Raw genomic sequence first — 19,781 nt, 5'->3', positions numbered from 1 at the left:
CTAGATAATAAAATAATTTTTGTTTTGTTTTTCAAAGATAATTAAGTGTTTTTACCATGTTGAAAAAGGTAAAAAGACTATTTTAGATAATGTTAAATGAATAAGACTATTTTATCCATCTCAATTCTCCCAATTTGCACTTCCTTTGCTAGCAATATGGAGAGCAATAGTGTCATTATACTATAACAATCTACATTGGAATAAGTCTTGATCAGCATATTTTTATTGATGCCTATTATTATTATTTTTTTTAATATTCCGGTCAATAAAAGAAAGACAAAAATCCATGTGCCCTAACGGGAACAGAAACAAAGCATAAAATTGGAGCTCGAAGAAAAGACCAAACGAACGCAAGACATTTTTTGAGTTTGTACATCAGCGGCGAGAGAAAATTGCTGCCTGCGAACAAATGAGGGGAAATTTCTTTTGATGAAAACAAACTATAGGAATCTGTCTTCTTTTCCCTGTTTGAAAGTTTACATCAACCTAGACAACTAATCTTTCCACGCTTCCTTGCTCAAACGTCGCGAAGCAAGGCCTTTGGATGAAAGGCTGGGAGTAACAGGTAAGGAGGGTGCCTTAGGTGCCTCTTCGTCGTCCCAATCATCTCCCCAACTATTATCCCATCCATCATTGGTTTCAGACTCTGTCTTTCCCTCTCCTGACACCGGCAACTCCATCTCTAGCCTTTGATATTTAGAGGTATTGTTGGATGGGTGCTTCCTTCGGAAGCTGATGCACATCCAACCTGATGCCAGGATCAGTAGTGCAGCGAAGGATAAAACAACAATGGTGGACGTTCGTGACATGAAGTTTATTATATCGGTAGACTTGTGAGACTTGTCGAACTCCTTTCCAAAATAGTGGGCAATTGTATCCTTTATATCAAGTTTGCACTGACCATTACCCGCTCTCAAAACAATCAAATTTTCACTTCCTCTACTAGTGATAGAAACCTTCACCTGAACATTTGCAACAAACCAGAAGACAATAGATAAATTCAAAATATTTCAGTGGGGAATTCATAAGAATTTTTTTTTTCCGTATGAAGGAGGAACAAGGCAGAAATGTCAATCATTTTAAGAGCATACACAAATTGTTAGACACCTATTTGACTGAAAAGCATCAAATATTACATGAAAAGTCTCCATGCCGGAAAAACAGGCCATTGCCAAATTATTAGGCATGCTTCAAGCACAGAAATCCTTGATGTCTGAATTTGTAAGAATCTATTTGGGTGATAGGCCAATGCATATCATGAAAATTAGAGGCCCTTAATTTTTGCTGGTCAGTCATAGAAGCATTCATGCACCTCTAGAAGGCAGGTATTCCATTCTGGATAAATTACACTATCAAAGCAACATGTTCGCAAAATTTCTTCTCGAGTCAACTCAAGTTCTTTAAACCTCACTTGACATGGCAACAGGACAAGGTACGTAATGCATTGCTAAATTCTTTCTCTTGGCTTAAACCCCAAATTGCGGTTCTATGGTTTGAAAAGGTTAAATATACTTGTAAACCGACAATCATAGTTTCCCCCTGGCATTGCACTACCTGTTCTATCAACAATCAATGAAGTTGACACATCAATTCCAGTCTACCAGCATGAATAGAAGTCCCCTACTATCAGTTATAATTGAGCTGCTGGTTTTTTAGAAAAAATTTTAAAGTTCTACTTCATAATTTTTCATTGTTTTAGATTCTTATCATCGATTCCCTTCTTTACATTCTTATATAAGAGATCAGTTCCTCCCACCTCAATATCTAGAAAAGCTAGTCTTAATCCACGATAGTACTGCAGAAAATGAACTAAAAGAACCAGCAAATAACAAAGGATCATAATACATAAGGGAAAAATAATCCATATTATTAGTGCAGCTTATAAAAGTGGAGCAGAAATCGATACTCCTCCATAACCTTTTCAATTACTATTTCACATCAGTCATAAATACCTTTTTGTCTTCTTTTTCTTTGAGTTGGATTTTTGTTTTCTCTAGATGAACAAAATCTGGAGCAGAAATTGTAACACTAAGCGAGCCTTTCCCCTTGTTCTGAATTAACAGTGAAAGATCTGGAGATTCTAGAAATAGAACTGAAGTCAATCCAGATATTTCAAACAAACAATAAACAAAAGCTTTTTCAGTTTCATGACAAAAAACTGTTCATAATAATGATAATTCCCATACTGTATACTGAAATTTTCTAAAAGCATAACAACAAGTGTTACCAGGACTTGTATCGACTCAACATTCCAAAGGTAATTTAAGTTAGCTGATTCAAATTGTAATCAAAACCTCAATTTGATGAAAAACTTCAAAAAAGATTGCCATTGATACCAATTTACTTCAGGGTTCGAGATTTTAAGAATCAAGAACATGCGAATTTCACTACCTTTATCCTCAAATTAAACTTTTGAAGTCTTTCAAATGGATTTTCTCAACCGTTCTCATGATTTTAGTTGCAAGAAACTTGAACAGCCTCTTGATAGACAAAGAGATTACAAGCAAGAATCACAAAATTCGTTAACAGGAAAAAGGCCAGTTTATGAAGTCTGCTTCATACACGTATAAAAGCAGACATCAGAATAGTTATCCAAGTAAACACCGGAACAGGTAACATTATCAAAACAAAGATTAAACACGTACCAATTAAACCAAATACTTACCATTTCCTGGGACTCTTAAACAAGCAACCAACTTGTTCTCCTCATCCGTGCACTTATTAGATTGATCACATTCTTCAACACGAGGACCCTCCTTCCTCGACTGAGTATCCCCTTTATCGTTCTTCTCTTTAGACAAATCCTCGGATTCTACCCCGCTACTCGAATCCTCCTTTTTACTATGATCACCCTTCTTTGCTTGAGATTCCTCACTTGAATTATGCTTACCCTCCTTCGCATTATCATTATCTTTGGACCCAGATTGGCTATTCATCTTATTCTTATTCACATCATCAGCAATGCTCTCCTTAGATTTATCATCTTGACCTCCCTTTTCCTTTCCTTTATCATCCTCAGTAGAATTGGTTTCTAGGTTTGACCCTCCTGCTCCTTTTGAACTATTAGTAGTAACATCCACTTTCGGATTTAAACCAGTGCTTGCACTTTCCTAGTTCAATCAAATCCATAATCAATTAATCTAAATAAAAAGAAAGTACACTTAAGAGATAACAGGACTACCAAGCAAAGTCTAATTCATTATAAGTTACCTTTGAATCAGCAAGAGAGCAGATAACAACTGCAAGTAGTACAAGAATCAGACCCAGAAAGCGAACTTGATTTGTTTTCATGTTTGAGATAAACCCAGTTTGTTATACTAAAAATTGATACTGTTCACATAAAATCCAAGCAAAACAGGAAAAAAGAGAGTTCAGATTTTTACATCAGAGTCTTGAAGAAACAGAAGAAGAAAAGCAAAGAGCTTAATCGAGGATGAAGTATATGCTAACCTATGATGTGACAGTACCGGTTGTTTGCATCTATTTTGGATGATTTTGCTGCTTGAATCTTTCAGGACACAAGCTATGATTCTCATGGAGCTGAGCTACTAAGCAAAGAAGAGATTTCTTTTTATGTAGGGTTTGACAGTTGAAATAGATACGAGGTACATATACTTGACCTTAATTTCTTCGGTTTTGCACCTCCATCTTAAGTTTTTTAATTAATATATTTTTTTAACATAACATGAATGTCCAAACAATTACAGGTTGAGATCTCAACACCCTTTTTTTTTTTTAATTAAAATTAATTAATATGAAATAAATCTATGTAAATTCCAAGCATAAAATTTTTTTATTTAAAAAGTTAAATTAAATAATAATATAAATTATATTTTAAAACTTAATTGAGATGATTTTTTTTACATTCCCATTCCCTTCCTTATATAGTTAGTTTTTGTATGTAGTTTTAAACATGCATGTCAACGAGTACCTTTTTTTTCTAGGTTTTTATTTGATCACAAGAGTTTATAAGTAAATTAAAATTAAATTTTTTCTTCAAATTATTTAAAAACACCCACATAATTGGCTATTGTATTGTAGAGATTTATAACCTAAAGCAGCTCTGAGATCACAAAGTGAAAGCTAAACGGCAACTTCAAAACCCAAGCACAGAATATACTTACCCTTGCTGAGCGATATCGAATAAAGCAGATAAGGTCTTCGCAGAAAGCTATATCCCTTCCCAGAAATGGGCCGGTGTTAAATTTTCCATCGAGGTTAAGATCTTATTATCAAGGATCTTGAGATCCGTTTGGATAGTTAGGAATTCAGAATTAGAGGCTTCATGCAAGTCATGATCCTCTGTCTTTCTGCAACGAGCCCATAACTCACGGCAACAAGGAGGGCCGATTAAATATGAAATCAGGATATATAATGGCCTTGTTGATGGGCTTGGAGTGACGAGGTCTGAAGACTTGTCCACTTTCGAGGCCACCTATAGTATTTAGGTCGATTATTGCTGCTTCTTCTTCTTCTTCTTCGTATTCCTGTTTTTTTTTGTTTTTTCCTTTCTTTCAGCGGTGAGAATATGACTCGACCAGGTTTTCTTTTGTAATATTAAATGTACCTGTAAATGTTAAGGAAATCATGTCGGTTGCAAGTAAAAAAAGAGATTTGTTTATCAATACATCCATATATAACTCATATACACGTCTAGGTTTTTTTTTAATTATAATTAAACCCTTAGTTCATTCGTTTTCTATTTTTATTTTTAAAACTAATCAAGTATCCTAGTTTTTTTTGGGTAAAGTTCTTTGAGTTATTTCTCTAAGCTTTATTTCTTTTTTTATTGCACCTTAATGTTTTTTTTTCAATTATTTGTTGGGTGATTACAAGGAACTTTGCATTCAATAGACCTGTTGTTTATTTGTTGATTTGGATTTGTTAGCTGGTTTAGGTTTAACCCTTTTCTTCGCCTCTGGCTTCTTTGCTTTCTGCCTTTTTTCCTGTTGTTATTATTATTAATTATCTATTAGTGTATGTCTTAGCTGGGTCTTTAAAAGCTTTTTAGGGTCTACTGTGTTCTTTGTTGCTTTTTGGTTACCCTTTTTTCTCTTATTTGTGTTCGTTTTTGTTTTTCTTCAAGCCCTTCAGATCTTTTTTTCAGATTAAACTCAGGGCGATCTCTTGATTATTTGGAGCCATGTTACTTGTCAATGCAGAGCTCATGCAAGTTTACAATGCTCGGAAATGTTTTTGGCTTTTTTTATACTAATATCATCCATGTATTGCTTGAAAATGATTTTTGGATTTTTTTTACTAATATCATCCATGTACGTACAAAATGTTTTTATATTAATATTGTATTGTTGCTTTTCATACTAATGCCATCCATGTACAATGTGTTTTTGAAGATCATCCATGTGTTTTTGGCTTTTTTCTACTAGTTTGTTTCTTGAAAATTGGTATTTTGGTTTGATACTAAGAAGCTTTCCTTTGATTTTTTTTTTTCTAAGATTTTTCCCCCTATACTGCACTGGAAGCAAAATTGATGTTATGGATTTTGGCTCAGAATATCTTTTGCCTTTTGATTGTGATAATGTGTTGGTTTTATTTAGGTGGTAGGTTTTGAGAGGGTTTTTGGATAAAGATGAGCGGGGAGAGAGAGAGGAAATCTACTGTTTGTGCGATTTCTACGGTTTTATGATCCGTGGGAGAATAGCTTCAGTTGGTGCGACAACTTCCATGAATGGGTACCTTGCAGCAATTGATGATACTGTTTTTGCATGAAGCTTACGTATGTGAAGAAAACAAATTCCTTGACCTTATGATAAATTGGAACACCATGTTTATTTCTTGATTAAAGTGAATTTTGTATTAGATAAAAAGTTGTTTGTTGCAGTAATTTCTGAAATCTTTGGCTATGATTTATAGATGGATGAGGCTCTTGGAAGGATTGCATCTAAAACTCAAGAGTTGTCTCGTTGTCATTCCGTGATGGTGGTGTTTTCAAAAAACACCACCGGTGTTTGGTGCTCCCGCTGGTGTCAAATTCCATGAGGAAATGCAAACCTCTTCTCTAAGAAAACTTCTGCTTCTTTTCTGCAGAAAATATCTCTAAGATATCGATGATTCAACCGATTTCAGTGTTTTGTCCAACATTTTCCAGGTTTTCCCTAAACTTTACAATTATACCTTAACGTGTTTTCTTTTTTTCCTTAAAAGGATTGCTGGTCTGCGCTAGAAATGATGGAGGCCACCCTGAGCTTGCCCGGCCACCAGAGCATGCTATGAAGTATATCTATCTATCATCTTCTATACTGTGTTCACATTATCAAGCCACATGAGGGTTGACTAGAGCTAGCTAGCAGTGGAAATAACGTCAATACATTCACCTAAAAAATGGCAGCATCATTAACTATTTATATGAGCTAATTATAACCCTAACACCTTATCTCAATCTATGAGCTACATGGCAATATCCATGCGTCGGCATACACGTCGGTCGCATTGCACTCAAGTCAACTTAACCTAATTTGAGGATTTAATGCGAGCACAGCAAGCATCAATCCAAGTCTTAGCTTTGAATAAACAAGGAAGAAATTAATTTCAGGGATCAAGCCTACCAAGGAAAGGTTGTTATCATGGATAAACAGGAGCATATAAATAGTTGGGTGGCGCAGACTGAAATTTTTTAAAGGTAAGACCTGGTATAAAGTTGTACTGTATAAAACTGTGTTTGATATTATGGTATAAAATATTTTTTAAAATATATATTTACTTCAATATATATTGAAATATTTTATTTTAATTTTTTTTTATTTTTAATATCAATACATTAAAATTATTAAAAAAATATTAATTTAACTTTTTTTCCATACCAATTACACTTTTAAAACATACTCAAATACAAGTAGAAAGAAAAATACCAAACGGATTGAAGGAAATCTTAATGGTTTGTGTATGAGAAAGAGTTTAATTTCATAACCATACCAGCTTAGGCAACTGTTATCATTACTAAATGAAAAGAGCTAATCAGTTAGATGTTAAGAAGATTTTATAGTTTAAGCCTTAAAGGGTTTGTTTTTCTTGTGATCTCAAGTTCGAGTCATGTGGTTGTTAATATGATGATTACTGGAAGCTTACATGATCGTTAACTTTAGAGCCGGTGAGATTAGTCGAGGTGTGCGTAAGCTAACCAGAGCACCCACGTTAATAAAAATAAAAATTTTTTTATAGTTTTCAACTTAAGGTTTTTTTGGATCGTCTAATGCCAGCTGGTTGTTCCAAAATCCTATCATTTATTTAAGATTCAAGAATTTAAAATATTTGAAAGAAATTGTATTTAGTGATTATGTTTTTAATATGTATTAAAAATATATCCAACAATATTCAATTTGAATTTGAATGCTTGGATTCAACAAGTATGATAGAATAATATCAGAGGAATATTCCAATCACTTTAATCCTAGAAAATGATTTCTTTTTTTATTTAAAATGTTTTTTAGCACTATAATTGCTTGATAAACAATGCCAACATCGATTATCTTCCAGAAAATTGTATTCATGCAGCTATTTTACAAAATAAACTTGACCTTTGATCTGAATCATCTTCAACTACCTTGACATTACATTTTGAAATCTATTTGTTGAAATAGCTTGATCTCCTCTTAATAAACTCTCACAGACCAACATCAACGGTGCAAAATACCTCAATAAGACAACAAAAGATCTAAAAATATTTCCTGATGACCAAGACACCTCATCGGAATGAATGGTGACACTGCTCTTGTTTCCTTCTACCGCTATGTTTGACCTTTAAGGGTGCATTAATTAGCCCATGGATGTCGATATTTTTGCAAGACAGAAGCAAAATATACGTACGCTTGAGCTTTGTACAATTCGACGTACAGTCGTTTTTTTTTTTTCCTTTCACACGCTCATTTGCGTTTCATACCAGAGAATCAATCAAAGAAGATCGATGGAAATCATTGGCATGCTTGGTTCATACACGGCAGCAGATTAATTAATCAGAATACGGATTTATCCAAATAGATATAATTATAATTATATATTTGAATAACTATCCATTAATTATTGCATATGAATTCAAGTCTTAACAAATGATTTTGATTTTGATTTTAATTCAACTACTCAAATCTATAAAAATTAATACAATCCATCATATGAAATCTTCCAGGTAGCTAAATGTTTGATGAATTGAATTTTTCAGGTCATGACTTGGTGTTCGTGATCCAGACAGAGCTTACAATCATGAACATATTATCGAGTTATGGAGAAGACAGTATTGGCAAACCTAGAATGGACATTAATTAACAGTACTGCTTAATTACAAATTATTATGTTTTCCTTACTCGTTTCATTAAAGCATGATCAGTTCCTAAGAAGGGATCGAGTGAGTCAGGAAACCCTCTTTTGATTTAATCTTTTATGCTATTTACTCTATATATATACAAGGTTTCATCTATATATCTGCAATCGATGCATGCATATGATTTTTCTAGATGGAAGACATGGTCTTTTTGCTTTATTTTCTGATTTGTTCTTGGGTTTTGTTTGGATTTTAGGACAGATTGAAAGATTGTTGTTGCTGCTATATATTGAAATTAATAACATCTTCTAAAATATGCTGTTAATTTTGGATCGTTATTTGTTTGTAATAAATCAATAACAGGAAGCAGAAACAATTACGATTTTAATTAAGAAAAAAAAAAGATTCCTTTTCGCTCATCAGTTTCTAGAAATAGTTCTTAATTCAAGGGAAAATTGAGCGAAGAAAAAAATCATAATACACTTTTAACGTTTTTTCATGGTCATTAATGTTAATGAACAAGATTGAAATATATGATATAAATTGAAATTAATTATATAAACGATGTAAAATATAATTTAGGAAATAGCTAATATATAAAATATTCACAAGTTCAAGCTACATGATATTTTTTTATAATTTTGCGAGGAGAAATTAATAAACAGAATAATTAATTGCCTCCCATGACTTCGGGGTCATCAAGTAAAAGAAAAGGTGACTTGTGTTTTTTTTAAAAGGTTTAGAGTATATTTGTTTTTTTTTTGTGTTTTAAAATATTTTTTGAAAAAAATGATTTTTTTTTATTTTTTTACTTTAAATTATTATTTTTATTTTTATATAATGTACTGATATTAAAATTAATTTTTAAAAATTAAAAAATATATATATTATTTAAATATATTTTTAAATAAAAAATACTTTTAAAAATAATTACTGCTATATTTCTAAACATTTATATTTATAGATAAGTAAAAGAAAGATGAAAGGGAGGAAAATCAGATGATTCAAATGATTGTGTTCGAGAATGATACTGTGTGCAAAATTAATAACCACATATATATATATATACACACACACACACCTTCTTATATATATATATATATATATACACATATATATATATATATATATATACACACACACCTTCTTCCCATCGTACGTATGGACTCCCTTGTGGGATCCCAATCACATGCCAATACTCCATGAACATCATGGTGATACTGCCACGAAACGTGGGGCCCGTTACTGCACAACTTTGGCCCACTTCTTGATATCACTGAGGTCAGCGTGAAATCACGCTTCGAAAAGCTAAACGAGTCAAACGACGCAGTATAGAGCTTGAAAAAACAAAACCAGAAATTGAGAGATAATGGCCTCTCCGGGGACGACGAATAAAGATAAACCGACAAGTGGCTCTAGTACAGCGACGTGTCTGGATCATGAGAGTACACCACTTGGATAGTCGGCGGGGGCAGCTGGCTGTGTTCCTGTGACCAAGTCTAAAAATCTAGATACTGACAAAACACAACTTTTTGGATAGTCAATGCAATAAAGTTGTGGAGGTAAATTACCTTTTGGCCCATTCTAAAATCCAGCCTCAAGTCGAAAGAGTACAATTACTTATATGCCCCTTCGGATCTATATTGTGTCCGCGTGAGAAAAAAACATCTAACCCTTAGAATCTGGATTGAACGGAAGGACACGATATAAGCCTAGAGAAGAAAAGAGGAGCAGTGGTAGCTCACCCGACAAAAGAGATAGGGAGAAGTGATTCTCCTAACGATGAGACGGTGGTGATTATTTGTTTGTTTTCCTTGCCACTAAAAATATCTAATTGCGCGGTGAATATTCTTTCATCGAGATGTGAACTCATGAGGATATATATATATATATATATATATATATATATATATATATGAAAAACAAATTTATAAACGACAATTACTTCTAAAACAAGCAGTAAGGTGATGACACCGTAACTTCAAATGTGTGGCACATCCTTATTAATTTCTTGTGTAAATGTGTCAGGTCATCCAGTCCAGAACTGACTTGGAGGTATTTATCTCCACTCAAAATTTGATTGCTAGGTGTCCGGTCTGGCCCGAACAGTTATGATTTTGTATTATTTAAATTTGACCCTACTTTTTTGTTTCTCAGACTGTATTATATTATACATATTTTTTTTCTTTGATCTATATAGTATCTATATCCAGTTAAATTTATGCCTTGTATAACAATGGCCTTTTTTTTGTTTCATGTTGATGGGAGATGATGCATGGAGGACGACGATCTCATCCCTCTCAATCTCTTAAATTTGAAAGGAAAACCTTGGTGGGTTGTTCCAGTAGTTAGATTTATGCATTGTTGCGCAAGTGAGGGCAAACTTGGACATGTAGCGAAGGAGAGAAGTGAAAACCTAGAACGTAAGGGCAGAAAGATACCATGAAGATTAGGAGAATACTATAGAGGATTGACTGACTAGGTGCAAATGGTTAGGTCTGTTCACATGCAAACACATTGTTTTTTGGCCTTCGAAGAAACGTGTCTTTCTCGAACTTTGTCTTTCATAGCTCTGTATCATTGCCAACCTTTACGTATTTAATGCACCACACGGAGTTGGGTCCCATTTGGATGTGGATTCGGTAGCTTTCTGAGCTGATGACCCTTCTGAATAAAAGTTCTTGCCAGCTTCGTTCAATCAATCAGTGGTGGTGTACTGTGCAGTTACTTGGCTTGGTTTCTTTGGGTCTCTAACGTCTCCCTTGCTAGCCACCAAGACTAAAATGGCTGATATCTTGATTTTGGCTTGTTTACGAGAAATCTCGATTCATTGTTTTCTGTTTTCGGCTGTGCATTCAAATTTAAACCCTAGATTTTTCGTTAAAAGCCTCAAAATGTTGCTTCCTGTGGTTTCTTCGGATGTATTGTAATAAAATAACAAAAAGCACATACGAGAAAAAACGCTATCTTAATTAATTTGGGCTTGTTTATTAGAAATTTGATTCACTATGTTTTCAGATGTGCGTTCAAATTTCAATTCCTGGGTTTCATTGAAGGCTTCGAAATTTTGTCTTTTGCGGTCTCCTCGGATGTACTGTAATTAAATAATAAATAGCACGTAAAAAAAAACATTTAAAAAAATATCCAACGATAAAGATTTTAGATTTTCATTGAAAGATTTGGTTCAAACTTTAAGAGAGATTAAATAGAGATTTAGAGTAAGTTTGGCATTATTTATAAAAATGACTTTTGACTTCGTGTCATAAGTTAAAAAATATTTTTTAGAAATAACTTATAATTAAAATAAGATAAAATAACTATACGTTAAGAGTATGATAAAAATGACTTAAAATATTTTTTTCAAGAATAGATGTAGTATAAACAAAATTCATAGGTTAAAAGTTAAAAAAAAATACTAAATAAAATACTTGACTTAATTTTATAATAAACTTTTGATTCGAGTACTCAAAAGTTATTTTTACCAAACATATATATGAATTTTCTATGAGTTAAAAATTAAATAAAAAACTTAGATCAATTTACAAAAGTAAAAGAAAGTTAGTTCTTAACTTCTTACGATTCATTTCAGAGACCTTTTCCTCAAGTAATTATTGATAAGTAAAACAATTTCTATCCCCACCATATTTTAACCGTTAATAATTTCCAATAGTTATTGAACTACACAATGATTATTTAAACATTTTCTTATTCGTTGTGAATATTTTCTTCGACAAGGACTTTATTTACGATGAATCTTAAACAAACTAACTAACCATTACTTTCATATTTCACATGTAAGAATATTATATAGTTAAGGTTAAGAATATTATATAGTTAAGGTTGAATTAAACAGTTGGTGCGATTAATTCCCTCTTGCATATTTGTCCGAGGAGTCACTCCCATTGGATATTTAGATCGGATCACCTCATCAAAGGTGTCCAAAAAAAAGTCTTGTCATCAACATAAACATTACACATGCATCATTTATTTTCTAATTTCTACAACAAAACAGTCAAATCGTCATTGAAAACTTTCATGTGTTCAAGACAGGTGATAACGTGGGAAAATGCATCATATAGATGTGAAACCACCGAGGTAAGGACGTGGCTCAAAAGGTTTTCATGGTCAAATTTCGGCAAATTTCCGGTTAGATAAAAAACTAAAATGTCTTGTGGTGTTCATTGTTGAGTCGTTCACACATTTACAAAATACTATGGATAGTATTGTGTATTTTTTTAATAATTCATTTTGATTCTTGTATTTTTATTTTATGCGATTTGATTCTAATTGAAAGTCAACTTTACCCGAATTCTTAGTCAATAATAAAATTAAAAGAAAATAGACTAAAATGAAAAAGAATCTAACTATGGATGGTGTGCCAGTGATGGTATGAAAAATACACTTGGGTTATCAATATTTAAAAATAATATAATATGTACAATTTAGGCCCTTTTAAACTTAAAAAAATAAATTTTGATACACAAGTTCATTTGTGTTATTTGTCAGTCTTTGGCTAGAGAGATAAGAGAGAGAAAGGTTGCTGGATTATGATGATGTGAGAGAAAGTTGTCGTTCACTTCATTTTTTACCACTAAAATGGGTTTCCTTGGTGTTTATGAGTTCCATGAAATGAGAGAGGTTCCATGATGGTTGTTTAGAGCCTCAATATTAAATGAAAAAAGAATCTTAACTGAGACCAAAACTATATCAGTTTTATTTTAGGTTTTTGGACCATTTTTTGGGTGTTTGAAGTGGATATAATAGTTTGTAGGTGTCATAAGAGTGTTGGTGAGGTGTTTTCGGGTTGAAATAGTTTGAAATTTATGTTTTTTTTTTTTGCCAAATAACTAGCCGTTTGATTTTTCAGACATCACTGAGATGCTGGAATCTAGGCTTGCACATGACATGTTGTCTGCCTTGGTGGGCGACATGTCACCTGCTAATTTTTTTTTGTTCATAGGCTTGCGAGTCTGGGCTTTTTTTGTCCTATTTTTTTTATATTGGTTGAGTATAAATTTAAGGAGAGAAAATATTGAACCCAATTGAGTTTATGGTCTGGGTCACGAGTTTGACGAGTTAAGCCACAACAGCTAGACTATTATTTTTTTATATTACTTTTTTTTTACTAATATCTTACTTTGATATAATTTTTAAATTTATGTTTTAATTAATATCTCTCATTTGTGATTTTTTTTTCTTATTTAACCTTTTTTTGATAGAGATTGTTTTCTGATGGTGTTGTGCGTATTTAATTTTTGAAAAGATTATTCTAATTCATCTATAATTTTTTTATATCTTTTGTATACAATAATTTTATTTTAAAATAAAAAATGTTTATGTTCAGATAATATTTTTGATATGTGCAGCCTTATATAATATTTTTTTCACTTTTATTTTATTTAATCAATTTAATATATGTGTCTATTTTTAATATCATTTGATTGAATTAAAAATTAATTTTAATAAATAAATTTAACAAACACAACCGAAAAAATATTCCGTCTTATAGGATTATTTTTCAGACACATATATTAGTTTGTTTTTTTCTTAAATATTAGCAAAATAATACAATTTGAAAAAGAATATGTGAAATAGCAAAGCCTATACATATCAGGATTGAAAAACATGGCATTCATAACTTGTCGCTATTCAAAATAGTGACATCTACAAAAAAAATTTATAAAATAAGCTACACATTAGAAAAGAGGGGAGAGATAGTGAAAAAAAAAGAAAAGGATATTGGAGTCATGACGAAGCTTTAATTACAATATTACTAGTATCATCAGAAAGATCTCAACAAGACGAATCTAATGATACCAAGAAAGGCAATAACAATGACCCGAGTGGGTCACACTTACCATCAAAGAAAGTGGATCATCTGTCACTTTTAGACGGCAAATATGACACACTCATATTGTCATTTGTGAGCTTTCTTAGTTTCATTAGATTTGTATTATTGAGATTTTTCTAATGGTATTAATGATGTCATATTTAGAGCTTTGATTTGTCTCCACTATCTTTTTTTTTCTCTTCTCTCTTCTCTCTTCTATCATAGCATGCAACACATTTCATAAATTTATTTTTGTAAATGTCACAATTTTAAATAGTGACAAGTTATAAATATTATTTTTTTCAATTTTGATAAATATAAACTATTTTGTTTTGTTTTTTTTTAAAAAAATATGTTATTTCACCGATATTTAAAAGAAAACATGCTATTTTTAAAAAAAAATTCAATATCCCCGACCCCTCTCGTTTGAGAGCATATATTTTAATTGCTTTTAATAATGCTGAGTACAGCAACTACTTATTTCTGCGTTTGTTTAAAAAGCGCTTTTAACATCACCGGAGGCTGAGATCTGCCCAATTGAATTGTTTTATGGCCAGTCACTTCTCTAACACTGTACTCGATGAGGAATCCTCAATCGTGTGCTCCCACAGCTTCCGGGGATGGAGAAACCTATCTTCACACATCAACACCCCAGAATTTCAATCAAATATCACGTCTTGCCTACAAGCATGGTTTTCAACTGTCAATTTCTGCTTGAAAGTGCTTCCATATTAGCACGAGGACTCAGAAGGATAACGAGAATATCAAGCAACTTATGCCAGTCCTTTGTAATTAGCAGAGTCGAGCAGTTTTAAATAACTTTTCGATCCTTCATGTTTAAACTGAGAATGATGTATAGAACTAGAAGACTGTCGGCAATTTCTTTCATTTTGTGTGTGTTTGGCAGTGTTATAGCGATTGCTTTTCAAATAGTTTTTCGTGCCGAAATACATGCCAATGATGTTTTTTTATTTTTTTAAAATCATTTTTAATATCAACACATCAAAACGATCCAAAAGATACAAACCGCACTCAATTTTAGCAAAAAAAAAAATTCAAAATTTAACAAAACGCAGGTTTAAACGCACAGCCAAACAGTCTGTTATGGCTGGTTTTTAACTTTATTCTACGACCAGATCATAAAAAATGATATCTTGACTAATTATGTGTCGATTAATTAAATTTACGAGTAAATATGTTAAACCAGTGTTCACGACTATGCTTCTTGAAACGACGTGGTATTCATCATATTTATTTACTTCTAGAGGTTTTTTGTATAAAAAAATAAATAAAAAAAATGCATTATGAGATTAGCCGGCTAGATAGCGGGATTGAGCCAGAGCCTGAATTGCAGCTGCTTTAGATAGGGATGGTGATGGAAAAGAAAGGGAAAATTTATCCAGCACGAACAGAAAAGCAAAACGCCCTTGCCCGCAACAAGCCAGGACGCGTGGCGAAGGAGGCTTTAAATGAATGCGACAGATGTTATTATTGAGGTTTGACTTGTTTCCCGGTTGTTATTGTTTTTATAAAAAAATTAATTTGTTTTTTTTAAAAAAAGTTTACATTATTTTAATATGTCGACGGAAATAATAAATCTTAAAAAATAAAAAATATTATTTTAATATAATTTTAAATAAAAATATATTTTATATAATATAGTTTGTGTTTTGTTTAAATCATAAATTTAAAAATATTAGATTAATAAATTCACCCTATTTTTTTTATGAATCCCAATTAGGATTTTATTTTTAAATATTAGTTAAGAAAAAATTATAATTTATAATTTATTAATAACCGTAACTATAAAAAACTACCGTAATACAAAATCAAATGCAAAATTCTCAATCTAAATTCATGTACTGTTCTGACACATAATTAACTCCCCATTCAGTTACTGTTTTTGTTTTTATCACTTGAGTTAATTCCTCTTTTTTTTTCTAGAAGAAATTTTAATTTCATTGTTTATATAAATGGTAAAAAAACAAAAATGAAAATCGTGAACCATCAAACATGTGCATGCTAAATGCTGCATTTGCTACCTATAATTGTATTTTCTTATAATATTGTTTTGAAATATTGAAAAAACACTATTTCTTTTAATCTGTGTTTTTAGAGCTCTATTGATTGTTTTTTTTTTTTTTACACTGTGATGATAAAAACCAATAACCACGCCTCATTCTATTATTATTATTATCATTATCACAAGAAATTATAAAAAATTTATTGGATTAAGGAATGTTTAGAATTGCGTTTTAAATTGTATTTTTAAAATTTTTGATTTTTTATTTAAAATTAATTTTTTAGATTATTTTTATATATTGATATCTAAACTAATTTTAAAAAATTAAAAAATATATTATTTTAATATATTTTTAAATAAAAAATAATTTAAAAAACAACTTCTATTATACAGGATAAAATACCCATTACCGATTTAACATTTTGAGAAGAAAAATCTACATCCAAGGTTCTTATTCCTTGAGGACATTATGGTCATTACATATCCAGGACAAACCTTTGCTTGGACTAAAATTCAAACCAAATGGAATTTCATAGCTGTCAAATACAGTGAAGCTGGGGATCCATGGAAAGTCCCCTGCTTTACTCTGCAGCTATAAATACACCAACTAGGACACAACCATAAACCACAGTAACCCAAAAACTTCCCCAAGAAAATCTGACCCTCTCTTCTTCTCTCTAAACTACGGCCCTAACTGCTTTTGTTTCACCTTCGTCACTCTGATCTCCCTCGAACACTTAATGAATCTTTTTGCCCATTAAAGCTCAAGCTTTAAGCTTTCTTTTGAACTCTCAAAATCCCTCCATCGTTTTCTAGTAAGATCATTTCCTTTTGACTCTCTTCTCAGTTTCAAAATCATCGGAAAAGGGACAATTTTTAGTGCCCGTTTTCCTTCACTCTAATTTCTTTTTAGATTTCTCATTATCATCTGTTTCCTCTTCTCCAAGAAGTTCAAGAAATCATGGAAAGAATGCAAGAAAACAACTCTTCTTTTGCATTCAACACAGCTGATATTGGTTCCTCACTGTCACAACTTATTTTGGCAGGAGGGACCAACACTTTGGATTCTATTTTCTCTCATTGCCAACCAGCGCGTTCTCTTACCAGTCCTGCTTTTGAGCCTTTAGGCTCTTCAGTCTATCTCCGCCAGAGAGATCTCTTGCAAAAATTCAGTGAAGAAAACAGAATAAACACCTCCTTATCTCACAATTTGCAAACAAACCCTCTTCAAAACCCTGTGCACTCCAGCAACTATTTGGCTCCAACCAAGAAGAAACTATACAGGGGAGTCAGGCAGAGGCATTGGGGCAAATGGGTTGCTGAAATTAGACTTCCTCAAAACAGAATGAGAGTCTGGTTAGGTACTTATGACACAGCAGAAGCTGCAGCTTATGCTTATGATCGTGCTGCTTATAAACTAAGAAGCCAATATGCTAGGTTGAATTTTCCAAATCTAAAGGATCCTGCTAAGTTGGGATTCACAGATTGTAGTAAACTGAATGCTTTGAAGAATACTGTGGATGCCAAGATTCAAGCAATTTTTCAGAAGGTTAAAAAGGAGAGGGCCAAAAAGAATGCAGCAAAGAAGAGTAATGTTGATGGTAAAAGCACAGGAAGTAAAAAGCCAGTGAAAGTGGATTCGAATGCATCAACACCATCTCCAGCATCATCATCATCATTTTCAACTTTGTTTTCTGGTGATAATTGGGGTGGTAGTGAATTGGTGTCACCAGCTGTTTCTGAAGATGGGTTTTGGAAGTGTGAGAGTTCTTCTTCTCCTTCTGTGTCTACAGATTGTCCAGTAATGGTGCCACAAGCTATGGAATTTGAAGACTGTTCCCTTGCAAGAATGCCATCTTATGATCCTGAGTTAATCTGGGAGGTTCTTGCTAATTAAGTAACCATTTCTCTTACCAATCTGAATTGGGGGACCGGTGATTATTAATTTGGAGAAACATCTGTTCTTGTTTCTCTACATGTATCTTTCAGTGCAAGATGTAAATAGTAACTGCTTTCCAAGTATGCCATCTTCATTTACTGTATGCCTTGGAAGGATTTTTAGAGCTTGTTGTAGCTTAGGTAAAAGGAGTTCTTATCACGCTTGTAGTGATTTGGCCTTTGTTTTCCGTATGAAGGCACTTTTAAGGCTATCTTATAATTATATTTTGATTTTTGAATGGATTTTGCAGCTACATCTTGTTACTGAATTATAGCGATCGGTAACCTATCCATAAACAGAGCAAACCACAGTAGAAGAGGCTTCTTGTGGTTATTGTCTGGCCTTTGTTTTTAATGGGCAATCAAAGATTTCTTGTGGCAGATTCCCATTCTCCACAAGTGGCCATGCGGCATTGGAGAGTTTGGTTACCATTAGTTCCTAGCAACAACCTTCAAGCTGTACAGGTTATATTTTTAGGTTTTTTACAGCTTTGCCTTGAGACTTGTATGGGTGCTAGGTATGATTTTCAAATAATAATTAATTATGGTCCAGCCGCCGGTTGCTACAGTTAATTTGCATGCTTTCTAATTACAAGAAGTCAAGAACCTTTGAGTAATGAAATACTCGAATATATATATTATCTTACTTAAAGTATGTCATTTTATTACTAAAATTCACATTCTAGTAGCTTTAGAGGTTAAACCTGTTTTAATTTGATAGATTGATCCATAAATCCATAATGTAAATCAAACTATATTTTAACTTGAATTGAAAAAAATCTAGTCGGCTTAACCAGTTTAACCCGATTGATGATTGAATAAGTCAAACCCGGTTTAAACCTGACCAAATCAATTCTAATAATTTTTTAAAAAGAATAAAATAATTTATTTAAATACTGATCTACATATCATATGTATGACTATTGTACTAATCCACGTATTATTATTTTTTTAATATTGTGCATAATCACTTATTTTATAAACTTTTATTTAATAACATATTTTTAAATTAATTTACACTGTTAATGTTTTTATTTAGATCAATTTAAGAACATATTTTCATATAGACCTACTATATTCAAACGAATTTTATAAGATTTTTCAAGTGTTAAACTCAAGATATAAACAAATAAATAAATAAACCTCCTTAAAGTTTAAACATAGGCCAACCCCTTAAAATTACACTTCAATTGTGCTATCTTAATGCACCTATAAGAAACTGCCCGGTGGCAATTACTTTACGGTGCATCGTTCTTGTTTCCCATGATACAGTCTGGGCCAAGAAGACACTTCAGGCTTCAATAATGCAGTGAACTGGTTGTGGGACAACAACATTAAGAAATCAATAAATAAATAAATCAGGCACCCAGGTTTGATTCAGATGGGCACACCTGGCTGCATCTTACAGGCACAAAAAGTTTAATAGCTAAAAATTCAAATGATCATAAGTAGGATGCATTAATTCTTTAACATATTTTTTTTTCTTAAAAACATATGATAAATGCTATGTAAAAATAAGATTACAAATAAATAATAATAAAAATCTTTCAACTTTATCATATTACTTGAATGAAATAGTTAGAGCATGATTTTCTCCTAATAAATATTTTTTACACAACATTCACGAAAGATAAATATCCTTTACATAACATTAATATTAATGAAAACATGATAGTTCATCCAGAGATTTTTATGTGCCTGGAAATATAAAAAGATAA

General features: G+C 32.1%; 2 protein-coding genes across 6 annotated transcripts; one reads left to right on the top strand and one right to left on the bottom strand.

Annotated features, from left to right (window-relative positions):
• Nucleotides 1-289: 289 nt before the first annotated feature.
• On the bottom strand, nt 290-3,635 carry LOC7465315 (uncharacterized). 5 transcript variants are annotated; one of them, XM_024598262.2, is made up of 5 exons: nt 3,468-3,635; nt 3,211-3,239; nt 2,666-3,110; nt 1,953-2,092; nt 290-962 (listed from the first exon to the last, which is right to left on the bottom strand). In XM_024598262.2, the coding sequence occupies exons 1-5, from the start codon at nt 3,478-3,480 to the stop codon at nt 495-497; spliced, it is 1,095 nt and encodes a 364-aa protein (XP_024454030.1). In that variant the 5' UTR covers nt 3,481-3,635; the 3' UTR covers nt 290-494. The 5 variants fall into 5 exon arrangements, with proteins under 5 accessions (XP_024454030.1, XP_024454029.1, XP_024454028.1 ...); XM_024598261.2 differs by having other exon boundaries at nt 3,211-3,330; nt 3,468-3,629; XM_024598260.2 differs by having other exon boundaries at nt 3,211-3,330; nt 3,451-3,625.
• A 13,097-nt stretch (nt 3,636-16,732) lies between these two features.
• On the top strand, nt 16,733-18,302 carry LOC7465314 (ethylene-responsive transcription factor ERF061). The gene has a single exon (XM_002304518.4). It carries the CDS (start codon nt 17,087-17,089, stop codon nt 18,020-18,022), a length of 936 nt encoding a protein of 311 aa, XP_002304554.1. The 5' UTR covers nt 16,733-17,086; the 3' UTR covers nt 18,023-18,302.
• Nucleotides 18,303-19,781: the final 1,479 nt, after the last annotated feature.

This window comes from Populus trichocarpa, chromosome 3 (assembly GCF_000002775.5).
Source record: "Populus trichocarpa isolate Nisqually-1 chromosome 3, P.trichocarpa_v4.1, whole genome shotgun sequence".
NCBI lineage: Eukaryota > Viridiplantae > Streptophyta > Magnoliopsida > Malpighiales > Salicaceae > Populus > Populus trichocarpa.
This window is presented reverse-complemented; position numbering and strand designations above follow the sequence as displayed.

Excerpts from the sequence above, each read along its gene's own strand:
- LOC7465315 (XM_024598261.2), bottom strand. The coding sequence starts at position 3,291 with ATGAAAACAAATCAAGTTCGCTTTCTGGGTCTGATTCTTGTACTACTT. Across the intron at positions 2,093-2,665 it reads TTTAAGAGTCCCAGGAAATG|TTCTATTTCTAGAATCTCCA; the intron begins GTAAGTATTTGG and ends GATTGACTTCAG. Across the intron at positions 963-1,952 it reads AAGAAAAAGAAGACAAAAAG|GTGAAGGTTTCTATCACTAG; the intron begins GTATTTATGACT and ends GCAAATGTTCAG.
- LOC7465314 (XM_002304518.4), top strand. The coding sequence starts at position 17,087 with ATGGAAAGAATGCAAGAAAACAACTCTTCTTTTGCATTCAACACAGCT.